This window comes from Notamacropus eugenii, chromosome 3, assembly GCF_028372415.1.
Source record: "Notamacropus eugenii isolate mMacEug1 chromosome 3, mMacEug1.pri_v2, whole genome shotgun sequence".
Lineage (NCBI taxonomy): Eukaryota > Metazoa > Chordata > Mammalia > Diprotodontia > Macropodidae > Notamacropus > Notamacropus eugenii.
The window spans coordinates 446,793,877-446,817,793 of NC_092874.1; the positions used below are offsets into that span (position 1 = coordinate 446,793,877).

At 35.3% G+C, this 23,917-nt stretch overlaps 1 protein-coding gene across 6 annotated transcripts in view; it reads right to left on the minus strand.

The window, feature by feature from the left end:
• CHL1 (cell adhesion molecule L1 like) overlaps positions 1–23,917 on the minus strand; it is a 272,185-nt gene that overhangs the window by 20,916 nt on the left and 227,352 nt on the right. For all 6 annotated transcript variants that reach the window (XM_072598646.1, XM_072598649.1, XM_072598645.1 and 3 more), the window contains 5 exons: positions 20,092–20,219; positions 16,981–17,082; positions 16,582–16,779; positions 14,609–14,679; positions 3,108–3,330 (listed from right to left, as the gene is read on the minus strand). In XM_072598646.1, the coding sequence (XP_072454747.1) occupies positions 3,108–3,330; positions 14,609–14,679; positions 16,582–16,779; positions 16,981–17,082; positions 20,092–20,219 (722 nt within the window). The remainder of the gene's footprint in view (positions 1–3,107; positions 3,331–14,608; positions 14,680–16,581; positions 16,780–16,980; positions 17,083–20,091; positions 20,220–23,917) is intronic.

Below are 23,917 nucleotides of genomic sequence, written 5' to 3' on the forward strand. Positions count from 1 at the left end.
AAATTGGACTCAGTCAAAAGGCCACACACAAGGACCTAGAAGGTCACATGTATCCTTGAGGCTGAAGGTTGCCCACCCCTGATCTAGACCAGCCTTTACATTTTAAAGTTGAAACTGAGACCAAAAGAAGTTTAGGGACCTGACTAAGATAACTTTTGATTTAGGAAAATAATTTTAGAATTGAAAGAAGTTTCAAAAGTCATGAATTCCAATACATTTCTGAGTGATATTTCTATATTCAACCTACATTACCAGTGGTACACAAGACGTTATAATTGGGCTGCTGCCATCATATAATTCTGAAGTCTATTTTTAAACCTGTATATAAAACGTTACATTTATACTTAGCCAATCCGACCTTATTCGCTTCCACTCAGAGTCTTCAGAATTGTAGTTTGTCAAGATCTTTTGATTTTTTTTTATTCTTTTAACTTTCTCATCTATTTGTCATTTGAAATTTTGATTTCACTGGTAAAGGGAGCTCCCAGTAAGGGAATTATTTCAATCACTGAAAGTCAGTAACTAACCTTGTCAATGTTCCTGGGGAACTGAGAGCTTAAATAACTTGAATAGGATCACACAGCCAGTGTGTCAAAGGCACGATAAAGATGCCATCTTACATTTACCCAGTCAGGAAAATTGGGAGTTGGAGGAAAACACTAAGAGGGGAAATATATGTTCATAAATGTTGCACAAGTTTGTTTTCTCTGTCTTACTCCAAGTCTTATATTTAGAGAGTCAATGCAGCTATTAGTATGATAAAGCAGTGTGCTGCCAATGAAAGTGAACTGAAATTAGAGTTAGAAAAGTCAATTCAAATCTTATATCTACAACATAGATGACTTTACAATCAATCAGTCTAGGCCTCTAATCTCATTAGCGGAAGGAATTCTCCAATGAACATTCTCTCAAATCTATGCAAAGCAACATCTATTCCGTAACGTGGATTTTTATGGAGTTGTTTGGGACACAGAAGATACAATAAATTGCCCAGGATCATAACAAGAACATGTCAGAGGAGAGTCTTTGACTCAGGTAGACATAATTCAGAGAATAGTTCTTTCTTATTATTTTGAATATGTGTAGTTACTTAAAATCAGGCAGCAATGTCTAAAGCATAAAATTCTTTAAAAAAAATGAAAACTATCCCCCCTGAAAGGCTACCAAAAATGTAGGCTGCATCAGAGAGACATTAAATAAACATTATGGGGCAGGGGAGAAGAGAAGTTTTATATGTATCTTATTAGGCATCTTACAGGGCATCTAAGGGTAAAATGTGAAGATTAGAATTATTCTCTCCATTTAATTGAATCTTTTAAAACAATCATGTATGGAGTGAAAAATAGCAAGACTGCTATATTTCCCCCCTATAATATCAGATCTTCGCTCACATGGACATTAGAAGCTACAATCTTTTCAGAAGCTGAGGTTACAGGGGTGTATTTTATCATCTGTTGCCCTTTCGAAAATGTAGACTCCACTTCTACAGTCAAAGGAAACTCAAGACACAAAGGCATTTTACAATGTAAAGCAATTTACCTAGAAGGTCAAATAATTCCAACATCACAATGTTTGAGGCATCATTACATGGAAGAATGCTTCCTTCTCTTTCTCCAAAAGGTACAATAGTGTTAATGCCCAAAGCAAAATCATACTGCAATTAGATATTCATAAAGAGATGGGAAAGGCAGCTTAGTTCTTTGAACAGAAGTATAAACTTGAACTTAGGAGATTTGAATTCAGATTGCATCTTTGCTTCTCTGATGTTGGACAAGTCACTTAATGTTGCTAGGTCTTATTTTCCTCTACTGTAAAAGGAGGACGTCACACTATGTGGTCTCTGAAGTCACTTAAATTTTTAAATCTATTATCCTATGAAAATGATGACATTTTCCCCATAAGTTTTTAAATAGGAAAGCCTTATCTAGGATGAAAATTCTCATCTCTTCCTATTATAAGACTGGATCGACCCAGAGTAGTTATACTTAGGTACTATTTGGGAACTTGACAAACTTCCAGTTGTAGCTTGGAAGGTTTATAATTTGCTGTCTTTGTTTTGAGTGCCATCAAACAAAGGATTTTCATGAAAAAGTTATTGGCAATCTAATTTACTCAAGATTAAAAACTTAGTAAACTTTAAAACTGACATTTTTTAAAAGTGAAAAACTTAGTTTCCCAAACTGGATTTGCTCAGATAGAGATGTTCCTACTGAGAACATATTTTTCCCCTTCAAGGATAGATAATTTCATGTATTGAATTATAAAATGTTCTTTGACTTTGATCATGGATGCCTAAATCTGAAATTGTCCATAATTGCTATCATAGTAAGATTATATTTCACAGACACAAAGATTAGAACTGGTAGGACCAGAGTTCATCTAATTAAAGATTATCGCTATTACAGATGAGGAAAAGAAGGCCCAGAAGAGATAATTGAATGGTTAAGATCATCCAAGTGGTAAATTCAGGTAGAATTTGAATAGTAACCTGGGTCTTCTGAGTTCAAATCTACTACTCCATACCAGAAGTTTTTAGGGATACATATTTTAAAAATATATCCAAGTAAAACTAGAATTAAAAGCGAACATTGGGTCTGAATGATAAAGAATGGTTTTCTTGTACTTCATCTTGGATTTGCCACAAAGACTGTGGTACAGTCATCTGTCTTTTCCTAATATGTGCATAATGTACTTGATGCAAGTTATTGCACTCAGCAGATATTATCACATCTTAATCTTCTTTTTCTAAATGTTGTGCCCTCTTCAACTAGATTTTCAGTGTTTTGGAATAGAGGCTATCTACTCCTTCCCTCTTTTCAGTTTCTTGTGTTTCTTCCATTATTATAATATGATTTCTTTGAAGGCAGGGACTGTATTTTTTTCTGCTTGTATTTGTACTGTCAGTACTTAACGGGTAGTGAATATTTAATTTATGCTTGTTGACTGACTTTCTGGTTTTTGTGCCCTGGCTACAGAGACTAGGACAGTGTTTTGGACAAAGTAGGCATTCAGTAAACGCTTGTTGATTAATGATAATGTTAAAATAGTGCTGAATTTTTTTCAAATACTTTTAAGTTTCAAATTAATCTTGAAAAGCGGTCACTTACAGTCTTCTCCAGTATATACAGTTATGGTTTGTGGCTCAGGCCCTGAGCCAAGTTGATTGATTGCTTGAACTTTGACATCATAAGGAGTAAAGACAGACGAGGTCATCACTCGTAAGGTATTATCTGTGGCCAATTCATCAGACCATTCTGAAGGAACACCTTGTTGTCTCCATGTTACTCTGTACTCTAATCCTGGTCCATTTTGTTCCATAGATTTCAATGGCTATGAAAAGAATTAAGAAATTTACTATCATGTTTGATGATACAATCACAAAATTACATCTTAAGAGTTAAGCAATGTGGTAAAGAGGATGAAAAGCCAGCCTCAAAGTCAATAAGTCCCAGTTCTGATGCCTTTGAGATATAATGACCACATGTCCCTGGAAAAGTCACTTCCTTAATACCTCCAGGTGTGGAGTGGGGGAAATGGGAATTTCTATGGGGGAGCTTCCTAAACCAATTCAAATATATTTCAGGGGAAAAAATGGTGATTATATTATGAACGGAAATTCAGTTTTCAGCTTACTACTTTGAGACAAGTAGAAACAAAGTATGTTGAATTAAAGTTCTGTCTTGGACTTTTTTCTCTCTCCTTATTCTTTAATTTGTTGATCTCATCCACTTTGATGTGTTCAGTTAACTTCTCTACGAAAATAAGTCCCAGATCTTTGAATCCAGACCCAGTTTCTCTCCAAAAATCTAATATTGCATCACTATTTATTAGAAATTTGGACATAGAGACATCTCTAACTCATTAACTGTACAATTTTGTACAAAACAAAATTCATTTTCTTTTTACCGAAACCCTATATCTGTCAATATCACTGTCCTTACCCAATGACCCATGTCCTTAATTTCCATGTCATACTGCAATTCTTACTCTCAGTAATCCTACTTACCCAATCTGCTGACAAATCATGTCCTCTTTACTTTGACCATATTTCCCAGATGTGTCCCCTTCTTTCTACCTATACAAACACAACCCTATTTTAGGCCTTTATCGCCTCTCTGCTGAGATAATGCTACAGCCTTCTTATTGATCTCTTTGTTTTGCATCCCACTCCATTCCATCCTATATATAACTCCCAGGGATTTTCCTCAAGTACAGATCTAACTGTATTACCTCCTGGTCCCACTCGGTAAACTCCAGTGACTCCCTATTACTTCTATGTCCACATATAAATTATTCTTTCCACAATCTGGCCCCTTCCTGTCTTACAGATGGCTTGTACATTACTGTCCTCAACACATTCTATTATCAGGTCACACTGACCAACTTGTGTTTGTATTGTTATGGTTGTTTTCAGATATATGACTCGATCTCTCAGAGTGTGTTCTTGCACTGGCTGGCCCCCATGGCTGGAATGCACAGCCTCTTCATCTGGGTCTTTTAGTATCCATGGATTGCTTCTAGACTCACCTCAAGTGCTTCTTTCTTTCCTACTTTCTCTGACTGCTAGGTTCTTTTCAGAAGGGAAAGAAATATATAATAGTGATAACTTTGTATCCTCATTAGAGGGCAAACTCTGTGAGGAAGGATTTTCCATTTTTCTTTGTTTTGTTAGTGTTTAGCAAAATGCTAGGAACGTACTAAGTACTTCATAGGTGCTATTGATTGACTCTTAAACAGTTCCTAAAGACGTGCTAATTTAGTGCCATTTGCTTTGTAAATTTGAACTTCAAAAATCCCATACTCCAGAGGCTCTTCTGTATTTTTTAAAGTACTTTGCCTGCCAATTTGGGTGAGCTGCCACCAGGTAGATTACAGTACTTGGCTAATGACATCATGTTGTCTTCTAACAGATTAATTTACCACCCATCAAAGTGGATGAGATGAGCAGATACCACTTTACTCAAGCAAAGATGATAAAAATATTCCTCTCTGTTTAAATATGATTTTCTATGACATTAGAGCTTTTAACTAAAACAAAAAATGTCCAACAGTAATAAGACTTACATGTCCTTTATTGAAAATATAATGAACAAATAGACTGAGAGAGTTAAAGAAATATGAACACCAAAACACAATATAAGTACCTCTCTGACTTATTTTCAGCACTTGTTAATTTTAAAACTCTCCCTTTCTTCCCTATGCTTGAGACCTTTAATTCTTCCTCTAATTTACAGAGCTTCAGTACTAACACACAGTCCCCCATGCTAGGAGTTAAAATCCCCTGAAGCTATTCTCATCCATAGAAATATAATTTCAACCATCTTTATTTAGCCGTTGAAATAATTCCCTAGAGGATTTTGAGCTAACTTCAATTTTCAGTCTCATGCTTATACATGGCTTAGTGGAAAGAAAAAAATATAGATTCCAGGATCAATTTTTTCTGAAAGTTTTAAGTCAGAAGAGTTTTTGTTAACCTATTTTCCCCTGCTGCCTATCTTTGAAGCCAGAAGTTGTGTAAATCCTCATTTGCATTATTAGAATTTAACTTTCTGCATTATGTGCCGCAAATGTAGTCACATCCTTAGTAATGATTCAGGCAGGTCTCCAGCTCACTGACTCACTGACTTGCTTCTCTCTCTCACTCCTCTCTCTCTCTCTCTCCCTCTCTCTCTCTCTCTCTTCCTTTCTCTGTCTCTCTCTCTCTGTCTTTGTCTCTCTGTCTCTGTCTCTCTCTCTCTCTCTCTCTCTTTCTCTGTGTGCGTGTGTGTGTATGTGTGTGTGTGTGAAGGGAACATTTACTTTTTTAATGTAATATGTGTTTGAAAGCTTTAAAACAGATATAATGTGGTTTCACAAGACCACGGATAAATAGAAAACCAAATATTTTCATTCAGTTTTCTGCTTATCACTTATATGCCTTCATGCGACAGTATCTCCAAAGGATTCCAAAAGAAAATATGAAAGCAACAGATATGTTAGCAAAAGTCACTGATATGTTCTACTTCAATAAAATATATTGAAACATATGATTTTCTTTCTGGCTTACAAAACTCAACTATATACTTTTCAAAATCAAGGTTGGAGAGAAGTATTTCTGAATTGTATTTATAATAGTCCTGCAAAGCGGATGTCCAGATCTATATGATATTTTAGAATCTATGTGATTCTGTATTATTTAGAAAAGTGAACTCCCCTCATTCCATCAGGTATTTGTGTTCCACTACCCAAAACATTACTTAGTATTTTTACTTATTCTTTCTATTGTAGCTGAAGGTAAATGTTCCCAGAAATCCCTTAGGATAGCTAATATAGACCACCTCAGTCTCTGCTTCAGTAAGATTACATATTTACCTTTGAGGTTATCTAATCCAGAGGTGTCAAAGATGAGGAACAATGTCTATGTAGCCCAAATGTGGCCTTAACCAAATTAAAATGCAATTGGGTAATACTTCACAAAAATTAATAAACACACAATACAATATCGATGATGTTCATTTGCAGTTTTCTAAGTCAATATGTGACTGACTGGCATCCATTTCTATTTGAGTCCAACACTACTGACTTAGGGAAATTCAACACTTTTATATTACAGTTGAAGAAATTGAGGTCTAGAGAGGTCAGGTCATGTCCCAAATCATATAGAAATAAGTGGCAGATCCAGGCATTGAATCCAGTTTCCTCGGAGTTCAAATCCAACATTTTTTTTTTCCATTCACCATAATCTATCCCCAAGACCAAGTGAGAGGGCCAAATGAGTGAATGTTCATAAAGCATTTTGCTTAAAGAATATGAAATGTAAGGAATCATCACGAATATTTAATTGACACTCTATGAAATGTAAGGTCCTTAAAAGCAGGGTCTATCACACACATTTGTATGTATGTGTGTATATATATAGACGTTTGTATATGTGTGTGTGTGTGCATGTATAATCTTTGTAAACTCAGAATCTTATGTATTGCTTGCCATATAGTAGCCACTCAATAAACCTGAACTGAACTGACCTGAACTGAGCTGAACTGAACAAGGGAAGTGCTGACTGAAGTTAGAGGATCTCAGTTCAAATCCCACCTTTGACACATCACCTGTGTGACCTTGGGCAAAGGACAAACTCAGTTTTCTCTTCTATAAAATAAAGGGGTTGGACAAGAGGGCCTCTGTGCACCTTTGAGCTCTAGATCTATGATCATATTGTAATAGAAGCTGACTGTCCCAGACTGCCATTTATTTTATGATCTTATAACTAAAATGTTTTAAGGACATTAACTATGTTTCAATAGGAATGAATACTATGACCTCAAATAAATACAATTTAAAGAAATCACTTCAATCCTGTGGTTATAACTGAGTGAAAAACTTTACTCATTGCTAAAACCGAGCTGACATTTGCCCCTGGCAATGTCTCTATTTGTATTCAGTGAGAATTTTTGCCCCAGGAAATCTGAGTGTAAGAGTGACATAAATTCAGCAGGGATTCAGGAATGCCCAGATAAATGTTGCTACGTGCAGAGAGCCACAAGTTTTTATCCAAACTAGAGTTGGCTATTTTAAATATCTTCATCTTAGAACAGATAAAGAAATGAAATTGTGTCATTTGCTATTTTCCTCTCACGATGATACTCATGTTTAGTAATCTACTTTCCAGAATATATATGTACACATGTGTATGTAACTATACATAATAAATGTGTATGTGTGTAGATATGTGCATATATAAATTTAATATATCTAAATAAATTTAATATATCTAAATCTTATATCTACCGATCTAACCAGATATAGATTTATAAACTTAACTGTAACATTATGGGCTAGCTGCACACATTCTTTCCAGGAGATATATTAAGGTTTCTTGTTTGGTATTCAAAAGATCTCCAGCAAGGCTCTATAACCACATTTCTTCAGTAAATTTCTAGCCCAAAGATCCAAGTTGGAAAAAAATAAAAGCAAGGAGATAGGCCAGGTTCTGGCCAGGTAGCTCTCCCCCGGCATCAGGGATACAAGGCACCATGTAGGTGGCAGTAATGCACTTCCCACTATCCCTTTGCAAATCACACAAGTTCTCATTAAATTCACAGTAGAGACAGTGAAATTGAGGCCCTTAGGGCTAAGTTATTTGACCAATGTCAGGCAATAAATGAGTTGTAGAGCTCAATATCTCTTGACATTTTGAATCTTGTGGGCCCTTTAATGTAAAGTCACCAGAATTTTGAAAATAATTCACTGGTGAAGTTTCAAAGGAGTAGGAACATCTTCCTGATAAATCCTAATTATTTATTAAGCACCAAATCTAATTAAATTACATAATTGTCTAAGTTTTCAAATGACATATTTTTTGCTCATTTTTTTAAGGATTGGAACAGTGGCTATTATGTTTAGGACCTTTAAAAACGAGTGGTAAGTCACAATTCTGTTGCATTTGAAAAACTATCATTTAAATGATAACAATTTTAAAATTTTAGCATAAATTTGATTTTTATCTGAATCGTGTTCAATGCGAGACATTCTTGTCTGAACACTGAAGTCATGTCCTTTTCTGCTAAATTTAAAATGAGAAAGATGATCATTTTCAGTTACTATGCCTTCAGTTTCTTCAATTTACTTATTCATTTAAAAAATTCCATTAAACTCCAAATAACTTTTACTATTAATTTTATGATTATTGCATTTGACTTCACATTTTCTTGCATCTAGCTTCTTCTAGGGTATTAATGGTAGATACACCATGGGTTCTTTCATTTAAAGCCATGAGATCTATATAAAATCCTTAGGGGTTCCACTGGTTCAATCCCCTCACTTTATAGATGAGAACATTGAACTTCAGCTTGGTAAGAGACTTATCGGAGGTTACACAAGAAATAACTATAAAAACAGGATATGAATCCAAATCTTTTTGACTCCATACCTGGTACCCTTTCCCCTCTACTGTGATGCTGTGGACTTTTACTTCTTAATTAACTGCAGACAGAATGTTCAGAGGATAGTGTAGCAAACAGAATATATCTTAATCAAATCAGTAAATGAGCACTTATTAAATACCAGAAAAGTGGCAAGGATAATGCTAGGTGATGGGGATACAATATGAAAGCAAAAAAGCACCTACCCTCAAGGAGTTTACATGATTATAAATTTAGAGGGGAAAATTGTATTTAATTATGAATAATTTTAAAGTTGGGTGGATTTGGAAGTGCTTGACTGACCAGACTCAAGGAACTGTTATTATTAGGTCAAATTCAGCTTAATGAGTGAATTCCACTGTGGTAATACCCTGGGACCTATCCTTGGTACTGTGCCATTTGACATTTTTCACAGTGATGATGATAAAGGTATAGCTATTTTCAATTTTCAAAGAAGTTGAAATTGAAAAGGAAGTGACCATATTGAGTGACCCAAAATGCATATGACAAGCTAAAACAAGGAACTAAGACTCAAAGACGTAATGTAAAGTCATGCTTTTGGGTTCAAATATTCAGCTATAAAGGTAAGGGCAGGCCACAAGCTTTAGAAGCAATATCCATGAATCTCATCGTTATTACTATAATATTATTATTAATGACAGTTATTTTAAATTAATAATAGCTAGCACTTATATAACCATATTGCTTTACATATAGTATTATATTTGCTCTTCATAATAACTCTGAGAGATAAAAATGCTATTATAATTCCCATTTTACAGCTGAGGAAACTGAGGCAAACAGAGGTCTTTCTTACTCTAGTTCTGTCACTCTATCCATTATACCATCTAGCTGCCTGAAAATTATTAAAATAATGATAATCAGTAATGATGATGATAGCTAACATTTATATTCTGCTCCAAGGTTTGCAAAGCACTATGCATTTTTTAAATTTGATCCTTGGAACTACACTATGAGGTAACTTCTAATATTACACCCGTTTTGTAGAAAGAAACAGGTTAAGTGACTTGTCTGGAGCCATATAGCTAGCAAGTATCTAAGGCAGAATTTGAATTCACGTTATCCACTGAGACACCACATTATTCAATTTGAGTTTGATGTGGTAACCAAAATAAACTAATATAGTCTTAGCTCACATTATGAGAAACAGACTGAAAGACTGTGAAAGATCTTCTGTACTCTATTCAGATTAGACTACAGCTGATGTATTAATGAGATGACATTTCTAAATAGAAGGATCAGTTAAGCTGAACCAGAGAAGGAAGATCAGGATGGCAAAAGGTATCGGAGACCAAAACAGATAGGTGTCAGTCGAACGAATTGGAAATATTGAGCTTGGAAAACAAGATTATCTGAAGGATATGCATAGAAAAGGATTTAGACTAGTTCTTCTGGGACACTGAGGACAGAACTGGGAATGGAAGAGAAACCATTTTACTGAATGTAAGGGGCAAAAAATGCTGATAATTGAAGATGTCCAAAAGTGGAAAAGGTTGCTTCAATACATAAATGGTTTCCAACCACTGCTCATGTCACTTGGATGACCATTCATCAGGTGGGGGTGGGGGTTACGTATGCATTTGGACTCCAAGGCCTCGAGATCCTTCAAATTCTAATACTATGGCTAAGGGAGGAGACTAAACACTCATTAGCTCTCCTTATTGCTTCTTCATATGACAGCAGATCTTGGTGATTAAGCTCTGAGAATATGTTTCTATATAGACAATTCAAGGATGAGAATACTAGCTACCCACCCTCCCTCCCAGAGGAGTGGATTAATGAATTAATGTTTATAAAGGATTTTGCTTTCCCAACAAGATATTATATAATTACAAAGTATTGTAATTTGACTAATTGTAATATCCACCCTTTGGAACTTCAGCACTTGGCTGAGATTCATGTTGGACTGACATATTCTAGGGGAGTAAAGAAGATTGAGGTTTCCAATATTCTATTTAAGCTGTTGTCCCAAGAAAGAAAAGGAACTGCTATGCTACTCTCAGCACAGTCTAGGAATAAATAATATTTCAAAACACTGTTTTTTTTAAATTTCCAAATTGGAGACATTTAATTTTACTACTTTCTAAGTCCTGATGTGATATGGCACACTGAAGCTAGAGAGTAATGGTGATAAATATGCTTATAAATTTTTGTGTTATAAAACGCTCATTTACTTTTGAAATTATAAATTATCAGATCAATACTTGTTAAAGAACAAAATTCATAAATATTTAAAAATGTTTGCATATATCATATAAATGTACATATGCATATGTATACATACATGTGCATATATGTGTGACTGAGTGGTCAAGTATATTATAGAATTCTATGATGGTGAACTTTCTTTTGAATTGTCAGAAAACACTTTAGAACTTATTTCTCCTTAAGTAGGTCCAAAAAGTAGAAAAGGAGAGATCCCTCATAATCATATAATACATTAATAAGTGATACTTAAGAAGAGAACTTCATATCTAACAGACACCAGTGTAACAAGGGTCCGACCAATGGGAGCTCAATTCTCACAAGTTGTGCAAGATGTGGAAGAAGCTGAATAGTCTGCTTCTGAAAAGACATTATAATGGAATGGAAGTCTCTACCCATTTTATAGATATTCCAACTATTTAGTGTCCCCTTATGAAGAAGAGGAACCATTCCATGAGATGTTGAGCCAGAACTAAGAATGCATTCAAAAGGCACTCACTCATTCTTTTTTTTTTTTTTTGAATATTTTTTAACTAACTTTTTTCTATACAATTTAAGGGAAAGGCAAAATCTGCTCTAAACACTAGTGGAAAGAGATATCTCAGACTGTTATCTCCCAAATCAGCCCTTTGTCCTATGGCCTGTGAGTGCAAGGATCTGCTGTGATTTCTGTCTCTGTTATGTCAACTCTGCCTTAACTAAAGGAATATATCTTCCAGATGGAATATTGCACGCTGAGATCTTATCAACTTTGAAAGGCTCAGAGATTAAGCCACTGGAGGTATGGGAGCTTAGGTCCAGGTCAGAATTTGTGACCTATCAGCACAGCAAATTCCCAAGGACCGCATATCCAGAGTGTAACATTTGTGTACCGTCCTAGAAATGTACAATCAATCCTAAATATTTAATCCTTTTCCCTTATAGGTTCATCCTTATTTGGAACTTATTTCACCTAGTTTTCTTTAGTCTCTAACTGAGCAAACTCATTCTATGTTGGGGTGAGTGTGGAATTTGGGGTGAGTAGGAACCTACTGCGGAGAAATTTCAAATTATCTTTTTTAAAGTACAAGGATCTAAAGACAATTTGCCTGGACCTTGAAAAGAATCTCCATTGGTTTAGGGGCCATAGTTTATGTGTACTTTGTGTAGAAAAGCACATTTTGTCCAGACCCCATGTAGGAAGGCCTTATTCACTGAGTTAATCATAAAGGAGCTTTCACCCAGAAAAGTAGGATTTTCATTTGGTGCTGAAGAAATGCTTTCCAGTTGACCTTCAGGGGATTAATCCCAGTGTCAAGTGCTAAATACAGTTTCTGTACATAGTAGAAACTTCATTAATGCTTATTTACTTCCCTTTCCTTTCTTTCCTTTTAGGATTGAGATTGAAACTGTTTTCTTTTTGAGATGGGAAAATAGTTTTTTCTTATCCTTTTAATGTTATTCAGGATTGAACTCATGCTGTGTGAGTGAGGAGCTGAGAGTGGAGGGTTTAAGTGCAAGAGGGAAAAGACAAAGCACCCCAGATTCCCCATGACTTAGTCTGCAGTCCCCAAGCAAAGTCAGCTGGTTGGCTTATCTGACGGTAGGGAGTATGACAATCAATTCACCTGTGGCCCTATTATTGAATGATCATTATCTCCTGTGGGAATATTCCACATTTGGGAAACAGACCAACTTCCCCTTTGAAATAAGCAGGTTTTCATACTTCTTTTTTTCTTTACTGTCTTTGGGCAATGGCTTTGGGGATGGCCACTACTGAATCACTAAGTTAGCAGTAATCTTTAATAATATATATATATATATATATATATATATATATATATATATATATATATATATATATATATATATAATATATACAAATTGCCTCATCCTCATAAGATAGTCATCCTAATGAATATCTGGTCACTGGGTTCAGATGGCTCTGGAGGAGAAGTGAGGCTGGTGGCCTGCACAGCCCTCCCTCACTCAAAACAAAGTCAAGTGCAAGTCATGTCATCATTTCCCTGATGGCATGATCTTCTTCGGTAACAAAGGATGAATACACACACACACGTATATATATATGTGTGTGTGTATGTGTATATATAGATAGATAGATATAGATATATAATTTCATACTTAAGGATAATTATGATTTTTCTTTATAAATATCTGACTATGTTTTTTCATGTTATGTTGACTGATCTGAGATGTTTGCTGTATGGTCAAGAGAAGACAAGTGAGGGAAAAATGCTTATACCTCTATTCTGTACTGGAAATATGGATAGTACACCATAGATTCAAAGATTCAAAACCTGTTATCATCATGTCTTCAGTCTCCATCACCCCTCATATCCAGTCAATTGTCAAGTTTTTTTTCATCTCAATAGTATTTCTTATCTGTCCCATACTCTTTAATGACACAATTATCACTTTACTTCAAGCCCTCATCACTTTGTCTCCATTATTTCAATAGTTAACTAACTAGCCTGCCTTCCTCCTGTTTCTTCTCTATCAGATAGCTTCAAAAGTATTGTCTGGCACTTAATGTCCTTCACAATTTATGTCTGCTATATCTTTCTCAACTTATGCTATTCCCCTTTGTGTGTTCTTAATACTGGCAAAACTATTTTATTTTTGTTTCCCCAAATAGGACATTTCAACTCCCACCATGATTTTTTGCACAGGAACTCTCCCAAACCTGGCATCCTCTCCCTTCTTATATACACTTTATAGAATACTTAGCTCCTTCAAAGCACAGTTTAGGAGTCACATCCTCCCAGATTTCCTTAATTCTCTATCAAACTACTTTGTATTTGCGTTAAATATTTTGTACCTTTTTTTTTTCCTGGGTACATTGTGTTTCCCCCCAGCCTAATATATTATGCTTGATATCAGGGACCAGTTGTATACTCCAGAACTCAGAATAGTTTCTGGTACTTAGTCAATTGATCAATCATCCAAAACATATTTCTTAAGTCCTGCCATGTACTAAAAACCATGAGTACAAGCACAAAAATTAGATAATCCCTGATCTCAAGTTGTTTAGTCTGATACTAAAGGAAAGACAACATGTTCCCATTTAAATATGTATACAAAATACATACAGAATAGTATTTTATTGTTGTTGAATTGTTTTTCAGTTATATCCTACCCTCTATAACTCCATTTGGGGTTTTCCTGCCAAAGATACTGAAGTGGATTGCCATTTCCTTCTCCACCTCATTTACAGGTGAGGAAACTGAGGAAAACAGGGTTAGGTGACTTGCCCAGGGTCACACAGCTAGTAAGTATCTGAGGTCATATTTGAATGCAGGAAGGTTAGTCTTCCTAACTTAAAGTCTGGTGCTCTATCTGCTAAGCCACCTACCCGACGCAGCTAGAATGGGCAGGAGCACCCAGTCACTCCAATACAATCATCAACGTGCTATTTAGTGTCCCACATCTAAAAAGAGACTTACAGAAACAAAAATTTACAAACCAAAAAGAAATAATCATATTACCTCCCATTTGATAAACATTTCCTTGGGCTGAGAAGCTTCAACTCTTATGTTTTCTGGATTCTTGTCCGGAGCTAGAAAAATCACATACACTAAAATTATCTTTTCATTCACCATCTGATAGTTTACATAGGAATCACCAGTACTCCCCTTAAAGGTATTATAATTTATTAAAAAGAAAGAGAACATTTATAAATATGGAAGCTAGTATAATTATTTCTAATCATTTCGGATTGTTTTTAATAAAATTTCACCTTTTTTTCACATTCCTCTATTATATTGACCCAAATGTTTCCAAAATATTCCCCATCTGACTGCTTGAAAAATCAACTAAATAAAAAATCTGACAACTTGATACAAAAAATTGGTACAATTAACATTACACATACATATATGCATATATGTATATCTGCATCTGCATATACATATACATGTATAGGAAAAACAAGTAATTTTTTCAGTATAACTGGTTCTCTTTTTACAGTTTTATTTTCTGCATTTAATAACATTATTCTGAGAAGTTATTAACTTTCACCAGATTGCCAAAAGGGTCCATAACACACATACACAAAGATTAAAAACCCTTGCTTTAAAGTGGTGCTCAATGTTATTAATTCAAATAATGTCAGGGTGATTATTTTTTAGAACAGTTGGCTCAGTACAATAAATCATCTTGGGGAGCCTACAAAACAATGGAAAAGAAGTAGGCAATTCAAATGGAAACAAGGCAGACAATACAGAATGACTCCTTCGAAAGAACAGCCTTTTTATGTAAAAATGGAAAATGTGCTAACAGTAGAGATATGTAACAAGTTTAGTGTAAAATAAATTACACAGATGATTGACTCATTTCTATTGCATTGTTTCACAAGCAAACAGATTCCTGCATTGGTGTTAGGCCAGGAACAAAGTATGAGATCATACTGGGGAACAACTCACAAAGAATAAATGCCCAAAGGACTCGTCTTAATCTTAGAACTTTCCTATTTGAAGTTCAAAAAAGACTAAAGTCCTGAGGGGTTCACCAGGGATTATGGGATTATACAAAATGCACATCAAACACACACAAACCAATTATTGTAGGTGGAGGGAAAATACAAAGCAACTGAAAGATTTATTTTAGGAAGCTCACTTTTTAGGGAAAAAAAAACCCTGGGAAAAAATATAAATCAATTTCAATTTCAAATTTAGCTTTCTATATAAGTAAATAATTGCCATGATTATATATAGCTCTTCTTATTCTCCTAGGAAATGTATATTTTATTTTTTCTAATCTCCTACATATGGATAAAACATCATTGTGTCACCAATAATGTTGTATATTTTAGTGCATGACTTGTTGAATACTCTGAACATTCCCAACTCACAAGAATTTCCAAAGGATTTAAGCTAATGATTTAGTTACAAAAGGTTCCCTTCACCAGAGGAAGGGGAAAATGTGAATAGTAACTGGTTAAATCCTAACTCCTATGTCCATTCTTATACATTAAATCTACACTAGTACCTACAAAGATGCCATGGTCTACTTATCCTGGCTTTGCACACTAATGAAGGTTTCCAACCATCTTTGTCCTCCTGGGTATAACGGAATGCATTTTTAACCATTAATAGCCATTTAGAGTCAGCTTACAGTAATAGGTATCACTAATTTTCTAGGAATAATATATGCTGCTATATCTCTCAGGATAGGAAAAAAACGCACTTGAGTGGTAGTATAGAAGATAAGTGTGTCTCCTTGTATCCTTCTTGCTGTGTGCTAGCAGATGTTTCTACACTTCTGGTAAGACCCAAAGTTATAACTAATCTGTTTCTTGAAATATGTGTGTGTGTGTGTGTGTGTGTGTGTGTGTGTGTCTATCTGTCTGTCTGTGTAGAGGGGAGGGGGGAGGAATCTTCAGATGGTTTCTAATGGGCTTCCTCTTATATTAATAAGATGAGGTTAAGCTAAAATATACAGAGTACCATTATGTATTTACCTGCAGGTGGAGTTTCATGATAGTCAGAAGGATCACTTGGTAGACTTCTTCCCACAGCATTTACACCTATTACCCGGAACTGGTATTTCACATATGGTGCCAATGATAACAGGGCTGTCGTTTCATTTCCTTGGATTTTAGTCAATTCTGCCCACTTTCCTGGCTCATCTTTATTGCCTTCAAACTCTATAATGAACTCTAGGTAAAAAAAAGCATGGCCATAGAATTAGACATACTTGTGCCCAATTAAATAAGTTATTTCCTGCATAATACATAAATTAGAATGAAAGTGGTCCGTCAGTTAGGTCACATAATAGCAAAGAGGAACTTCACATCATTTTTTTTTTAATTTTGCATTGGGAAGTATAATGAGAAACGGATTATTAGAGTATTTTCTACCAGTTATGGCACTGTTGTGGCTATCCCCAGCTTCCCAAGTCAACCGCACACTCCTGTTCTGCTTTTCAGAGAGATAGAGATTTTCTGGTGGATCAGGAACATCTGGATAAAAATTTATAGAAAAGAAAATACATTACTATAAAGTAAGTTATGTGTGTGTGTGTGTGTGTGTGTGTATTCTTGCTGAAGACATGAGGACTCAAACTTTCAGAAAATAAAAAAATGATAAATTATAAAAACATAATCTTTTCTTTCTATGAGTAAGTTGATGGGTTTCAATTATAACTAATAAATATGCTACCATTATATATATATATATTGATAGAGAGACAGAGACACCGAGTCAGAGACAGAGAAACAGAGAGAGACAGAAAATAAACTTCTTTTCTCTAAGGAACTTATATTTTATTGGGGGAGATAACCTGTGGGTGGAAATGTCTAGTGCAGGGTAGGGACTATATTTGTGATTTATTTGGTGTAAGGAGCTCCTGGATGAGTAAAATTAATCAGTCAACAATAAATAACCATTGATTAAGAGTCTATTATATGCCAAGCAATATGTTAAGCCAAACTTCTTCTACCAATGCTCTATCAGCAACTTACAGGCTTAAAGAGTTTCCTAGAGCACCATGAGGTTGTGACTTGCTCAGGGTCACACTGTCAATATATATCAAAGAGAGGAACTGAACACTAGTTTTCGTGGCTCTGAGGTCACATTACTAAATGTCCTGCCACCCTTCACTATCTCAGTATCTCAATGCCATGTTATTTCATTGTTATGGACTCTCCCTTCACTGAAAGAGATGACTGTTTCTCTTTCATTTATTAGAAGGGCTTCAAGAAATGCTTTTCTGAAGAGTCCATCATGCTATAGCCACTCCAGTAATTTGCCTATCTGAGTTTGACAGGTAAAGGTGATATATCAAACACTATACATAAATTTGTATGTAGATATATGCATATACATATGTGTCACTTCATTGTATCCTCATATCAACCTTAAAAGGCAAGTGCTCTTGTTTTCCCCAGTTTATGAATAAGGAAACTGAGTCTGAGGTCAACTAAATGATTTGGCTAGGATCACACAGTAAGTATATGAAGCAGAATTTAAATAAAAGTCTTTCTGTCTCCAAGTTAGTACTCTATCCACTGAGTCACTTAATTACTGGTATATCCTTTACACACATATCATTAAAAAAAACCTCCAGTAAGTCCTTTGAAATATCTGACACAAATTATTTTCAGAAATTGGGAAATAAGTACACAAATACATATAATAATATCCACACATATGTATGCATATATGTAGGTATGTGTGTATATGTATATCTGTGTGTATGTATATACACATATACATATACATACAAGTGTGATAACTTCTCAAAATGTGACCAACATTGATGAGAGTCAATCCTCTGTTGTCTTAGGGACAAAAAGGCAATAATCTCCTCTTCACATTTTAGTATTCTTTGGAAATGTTTGGTTTAGATTCACAGGATGATAAATTTAGAACTAATATGACCTTTGTGGTTATTCATTTAAGCCCTCATTGTAGAAAAAAGCAAATTCAAGCTCCAAAAAGTACCCTAGGTCATACAGGCTGTAAGTAGCAGTGCTCAGATTCAGGCACTTCTCTTCTGAATACAAATTGTCTTTCCTCTGCCCCACACGACCTCCAATTCTGTAGACACTGTGTGTGCACAGGCCCATGTAGTCTGAAGAGACACCCACCAGAACATGGTACACATCTAACAGTAAAATCTATTCACTCTTATGTAAAGAAAATAGAATGAAACTAAGATGGATGGGCTTGCAGAAAAGAGTTGAAAGGAGAGCTGCCTCAGAATATATCATCCAATTTGCCATGAAACGTCATATTTTTATGAGGGGGGAAAGATTAAGCATATTTTTTAATCCTTGAAGTTTTCTTAGAAAAAAACCATAAATCAATGTAGCCCATATCGTAGGACAATCTTATGAAGAACTATGATATGTACGTTTATAATTTTATTGTACTGTTATTAAAGATGAAGATTAAAATAATTCAAATGTGTATATATGCATTTGTTTGTAAATGCCTATGTTATACAGAATCTCAACAGATATTTAGAAATAATATCTCCATATTCTGACACTGGTAACTTAGGTTGGTTTTTAAATGAAAAAAGTAAATAAGAAAAGAATTAGGTTAATTAACGTAAGTGAGTAGCAGCTGAGATTTTATGTATTTTTCTCTTTGTATGCTTGGCAGGAATTACACAGAGAAAAAGAAATCACATATGTCTTTTTTATATCTGGGAAGGGAGCATGTGAGTAAATGTGAAGTAGGAAATCATATAGGAATTCATAGGACAAATTTAGTACTACAATAGACCTTAGAGGCTATCTAGTTAGTTCAACCACTCATTTTACAGATAAGGAAACTGAGGTCTATGTAGGTTAAATAAATAATGTAGCAACAGTAGTAACTTAAAGAGCCAAGATTTTAACCAACCCATTCTGGCTCATAGCTTAGAAACCTAATAAAGGGTTGCAACTGCTTTTGTCCTCCTGGGCAGGAGGGCCAAACTTAACCACGAAAGGCCTGTGCTGAATTTGGAGTCATAAGGCTAGGTTTGTATATCTGCTATATATCACCTGCATGACCTTGTGAACCTCAGTGTGTTCCTCTGCATAAATGAGAGGCTGGTCTACGTGACTGTTTTGTTCCCTTCCAATGATATGATTAGGATCCTATAATCTTTGTGAAAGGTTACTCATTATATGACATCAGAAGAGACACATAACTTGTATAGGTCTTATATGGAAAAATGAAAGGGTTGGATTAGATGTTCCTTAAAGCTCTTCCAGCACCCAATCTGAATTCCACAGATCCTTTGACCCCAAGTCCAGTATGTCATTCTGCTTCCAACAAGCACAAAGTTGAACACCCAGGTGTAAGAAACTTAATCATCTGCTAACTTCATAAAGTGAAAAAAAAGGAAATAGAATTTAACAAGCACAATAAGCCAGCATTTTAGATCTAATGGTTAAGAAAATAATTTAATTAGGAAGGAGGAGGTAAATTGCAATATATTTCCTCTTATGATAAATAAACAATGAAAGACTTACCAAGAATGGTCACTTGAGTTGTAGCCTTTGCACTGTCAAGTGTAGTATTAGCAAAGCAGGAATATGATCCTTCATCCTCTAAAGTGACATTTGATATAGTCAGCTTGTCTCCTTCAATAATTATCCGGCTAAAAAAAAAAGGAGCAATTATGAAAATGTGAAAAGAAAAACAAATATCCAGAAACAAATGCTATACTTTTCTGGACATGATTTCATGGAAGCTCTTCATTGAAGGTTCTCCTCTAGGAAAGAGAATAATGCAGAAAAAAGATGGAGAAATAAAAGAGAAATGCAAAGAAAAATAAGCAATCCAGTTCCATTAAAGCATTGAGATGTGGCTAGAAAGGTAGGCTGAAACCTTATTGAGGACGGCTATGAATGTAGATACTGCATTTTATTCAGCTAGCAATGGGAGGCAGACTTTGCCACAGAGTAGTTATGTGATTATTTTGGGAGTTATGTGAAGAAAACAGAATTGAAAAAGGGACAGATGTGAGACTGGGAGACCAGCTTGTGGCTATTGCAATAATTCAGATAGTGAACAATGCGAACTAGAGTTTGGAGTATTTCCGGTGCAAGGGAAAAATATGAGGCAGATGTAATAAATAAGTTGGGGAAAGGTTCAATAGGACTTGCTAATTTAGTGGACATTTGGGGACAAGAAAAGGAAATACTCAAGGATGAAATCAAGGATTTAAGACTGAATGACTGGGAAAGTCATTATCTAACTACCAATAAGGAAATTAAGAAGAGAAATGTGTTTGAGTGAAAATGATAGCCATAACAAGTTTAGGTTTATACACGTTGAATTTGAGGTTTGAAGATCTCTTTGAAGCAGTTGAAATAAGAACATTGTAATAATAGAAAACTTCAGGATTAGAAATAAGGATTTCAAGCTTATTGCTGATCTTTAATTTTTGAAGAGTACTCATGACATCACAGGATGATATCTCGATTTGAGCAAGAATTGGATTTAAGTGAGGCAGAGTTGCACAAGGTCATCAGCTTCACTCTCTTTGAGTCATGGAATTCCCATATCAAGACAAAAGTCAGGATGATTGGCATGCCTTGGAATGCAGTGGACAACGTATGTGGCTTCAGTGTCTGACTAATCTTTGGGCATGCCCCAGCATTTGCTTCATTCACCTTCACAGTTTTTGGAACAAATTGTTCTCATCTACCCATTCTGATGGAGGAAGTTTTCATATGCATGGGGCAGACATCCCTTTAACTCACTGATGGGACTGAGGTCTATTGGTTTACCCTCAACCTGGTTTAACGCTATTTGCCAAGCCAGTTTTACTGAGATGTGGCCACTGCACATGATACAGCTTCTTGGAGCCACAGGTGAGTGATTAGGATGTGAGTCTTAATTGTACAGAAGCAGTACAGCCATCAAATAGAGAGAACTGGAGGAGGTTGAGAAGAGAGAAGAAAGAAAAATACAGTTATCTTGGATGAGGAAAACACTCAGGGACCAAAATGAAGAAAAGTAACCAGGGAAAGTGAATGTTGAATAGCCAACGTTAGGAGAGCTAAAGGAAACTGGTATCATAGAAGAAGGGGGCAGATCAAAAAAGAGGCAGTAGTTAAGAAGATAACAACTTTGCATTGTAACAAAGAAGGACTTTGAAAAAGCTAATGGATTTGAAAATGAGGTGTTCATTATTAACCTTGAAGAGATTAGTTTCAGTATTGATGGTAGATGAGAAAAAGAAGTTAGAAGGCTAAGGAATGGATGGATGATAAAGGAGAGGAGGTAGTAGAAGTTTGCTCTCTTTTTTTAAAAATAAACTTGTCAAAGGAAGGAAATGAGAAAGGATGATAATTTAAGTGATACTGTTATTTTAAATATCTTAACACTTTAGAGGAAAAGCAGACAAGGAAGGGAAAGATGGAGAATACGGAGATACAAAAGAGAAGATCAATTAATGGGACAATATCCTTTCTCATACAAGAAGGGTTTGCCTCATGGCCACAATTAGAGAGGGTATAGCTTGGCAAAGAGTCTACCACATTCTCTGAAACTTGAGGAAATGAAGATAACCTAGCAAAACTTTTGAGATGAGATGTATGGAAAATTACAATAATAGCTGATATGTGATAGTGATTGGACTAGATCTATAAATTAATGAGTATAAATAACTCATATATGAGATTATACCTGTCAATTCAGGTCATCATCTTCTCTGAAGCTTAGAGTCATAGAGATCTCCTTCAGGAATATAAGTGACAAGCCCATGTTCACATAGTTGGTATATGTCTGTGACAAGACTAGAACACAGGTTTTCATGGCTCCAAATCTAGTTCTATCCATTATTTTGAGATTCTCCTCTAATTTAAGGTTTGCAAAGGGTTTACATAGCTCATTTGATCCATGGAACAACTTAGTGAGTTATCTCTGTTTTGAAAATGAGAAAAATGAGGCTAAGGGAAGTTGAATAACTTGCCCAGGGTAATAGCTAGTATCTGAGCCAAGATTCAATGACAGGTAGGTCATTCTGATGCCAGCTTCAGCGCTCTATTCACTCTCCCACTAAGCTTTCTCAACAAGACTTAGAAATTGATAGGATATGGAGTAGTGGGAGGCAGTGGGAAGCTTCAGATATCTCTGAAGTCATGGACATGGGTGACTGCCCGGATGGTGGTGCCCCACAAATAAATGGGGAAGTTTGGAAGAGGATCAGACTGATAATAGGAAAAAGGATGGGCTTGATTTTGGACATATTGCATTAGAGACTGATTTTAATTCTTTCCACAATCATGCTGCCTCCAACTAAGACTCTTAATATATTCCTAAAACATATGTGATTCCTTTGATTTTTTTATCTCAGAGATCAAAATGTTTGCTATATTATAATGATAGTTTCACAGTACTAGATACTATGAGAAAAAATGTATAATTTCTTCAGCAAAATGTTGGCAGGTTTTATAATCCTTTCTAATTAAAACACGCAAAAGCATCAAAGAAATGTTATGTGTACCTCTCCATGTATAAATGTCACCTAAAAAGTACATTATGTTATTTTTTCTTGGGATTCTTTCATTTATGCATCCTGTTCCTTATGTACCAATAGGGATATGCCTAAATAATAGGAATATTTTCCTTCTATACATAAGGGCAACAGAGGTCTTCTGGTCTAGCCTCTACATTTTATATTTGAGAAAATTTAGGCTGGTACATGGTGCAGTGGATAAAGTTCAGGACTGGAATCAAGAAATCCATAGTCCTAGAGTCAGGAAGACCTGAGTTCAAATTTGGCTTCAGAAACTTACTATCTATGTGACCCTGTGCAAGTCACTTAACCCTGCTTACCTCAGTTTCCTTACCTATAAAATGAATTGCAAAAGGAAATGGCAAACCACTTTAGTATCTTTGCAAAGAAAACCCCAAGTAAGGTCACAAATAATCAGATAACTGAAATAACTGAACAGAAACAATTAGACTTGGAAAGGTCCGCTATCTTCCTAGACCTCAGCATGATGATGATGGTCATGATGATAATGTGAGGATGAGGATGGAGAAAAGCAAGAATAAAAAGGAGGAAGAGAAGAGTTGCTAGCCTTTATAGATCTAGCTAAAGGTTTCAGCACACTTTGTGTATACTAACTCATTTGGTATTCAAAATAACCTTGTGTAGGACAGGTTACTGCATTCTCATTTTATAGAAGGAAATTGAGGCTGATAGAAGTCATGTGAATTGCCCAGGGTAACACAAGTAAGTGTCTAAGGCAAGATTTGAATTCAAGCGTTCCAAAATCTAAGAAAATACTTTATCCACAGCGCCACCTAGTTGTCTCTAGGAAACAGAGATACGATTTGAAT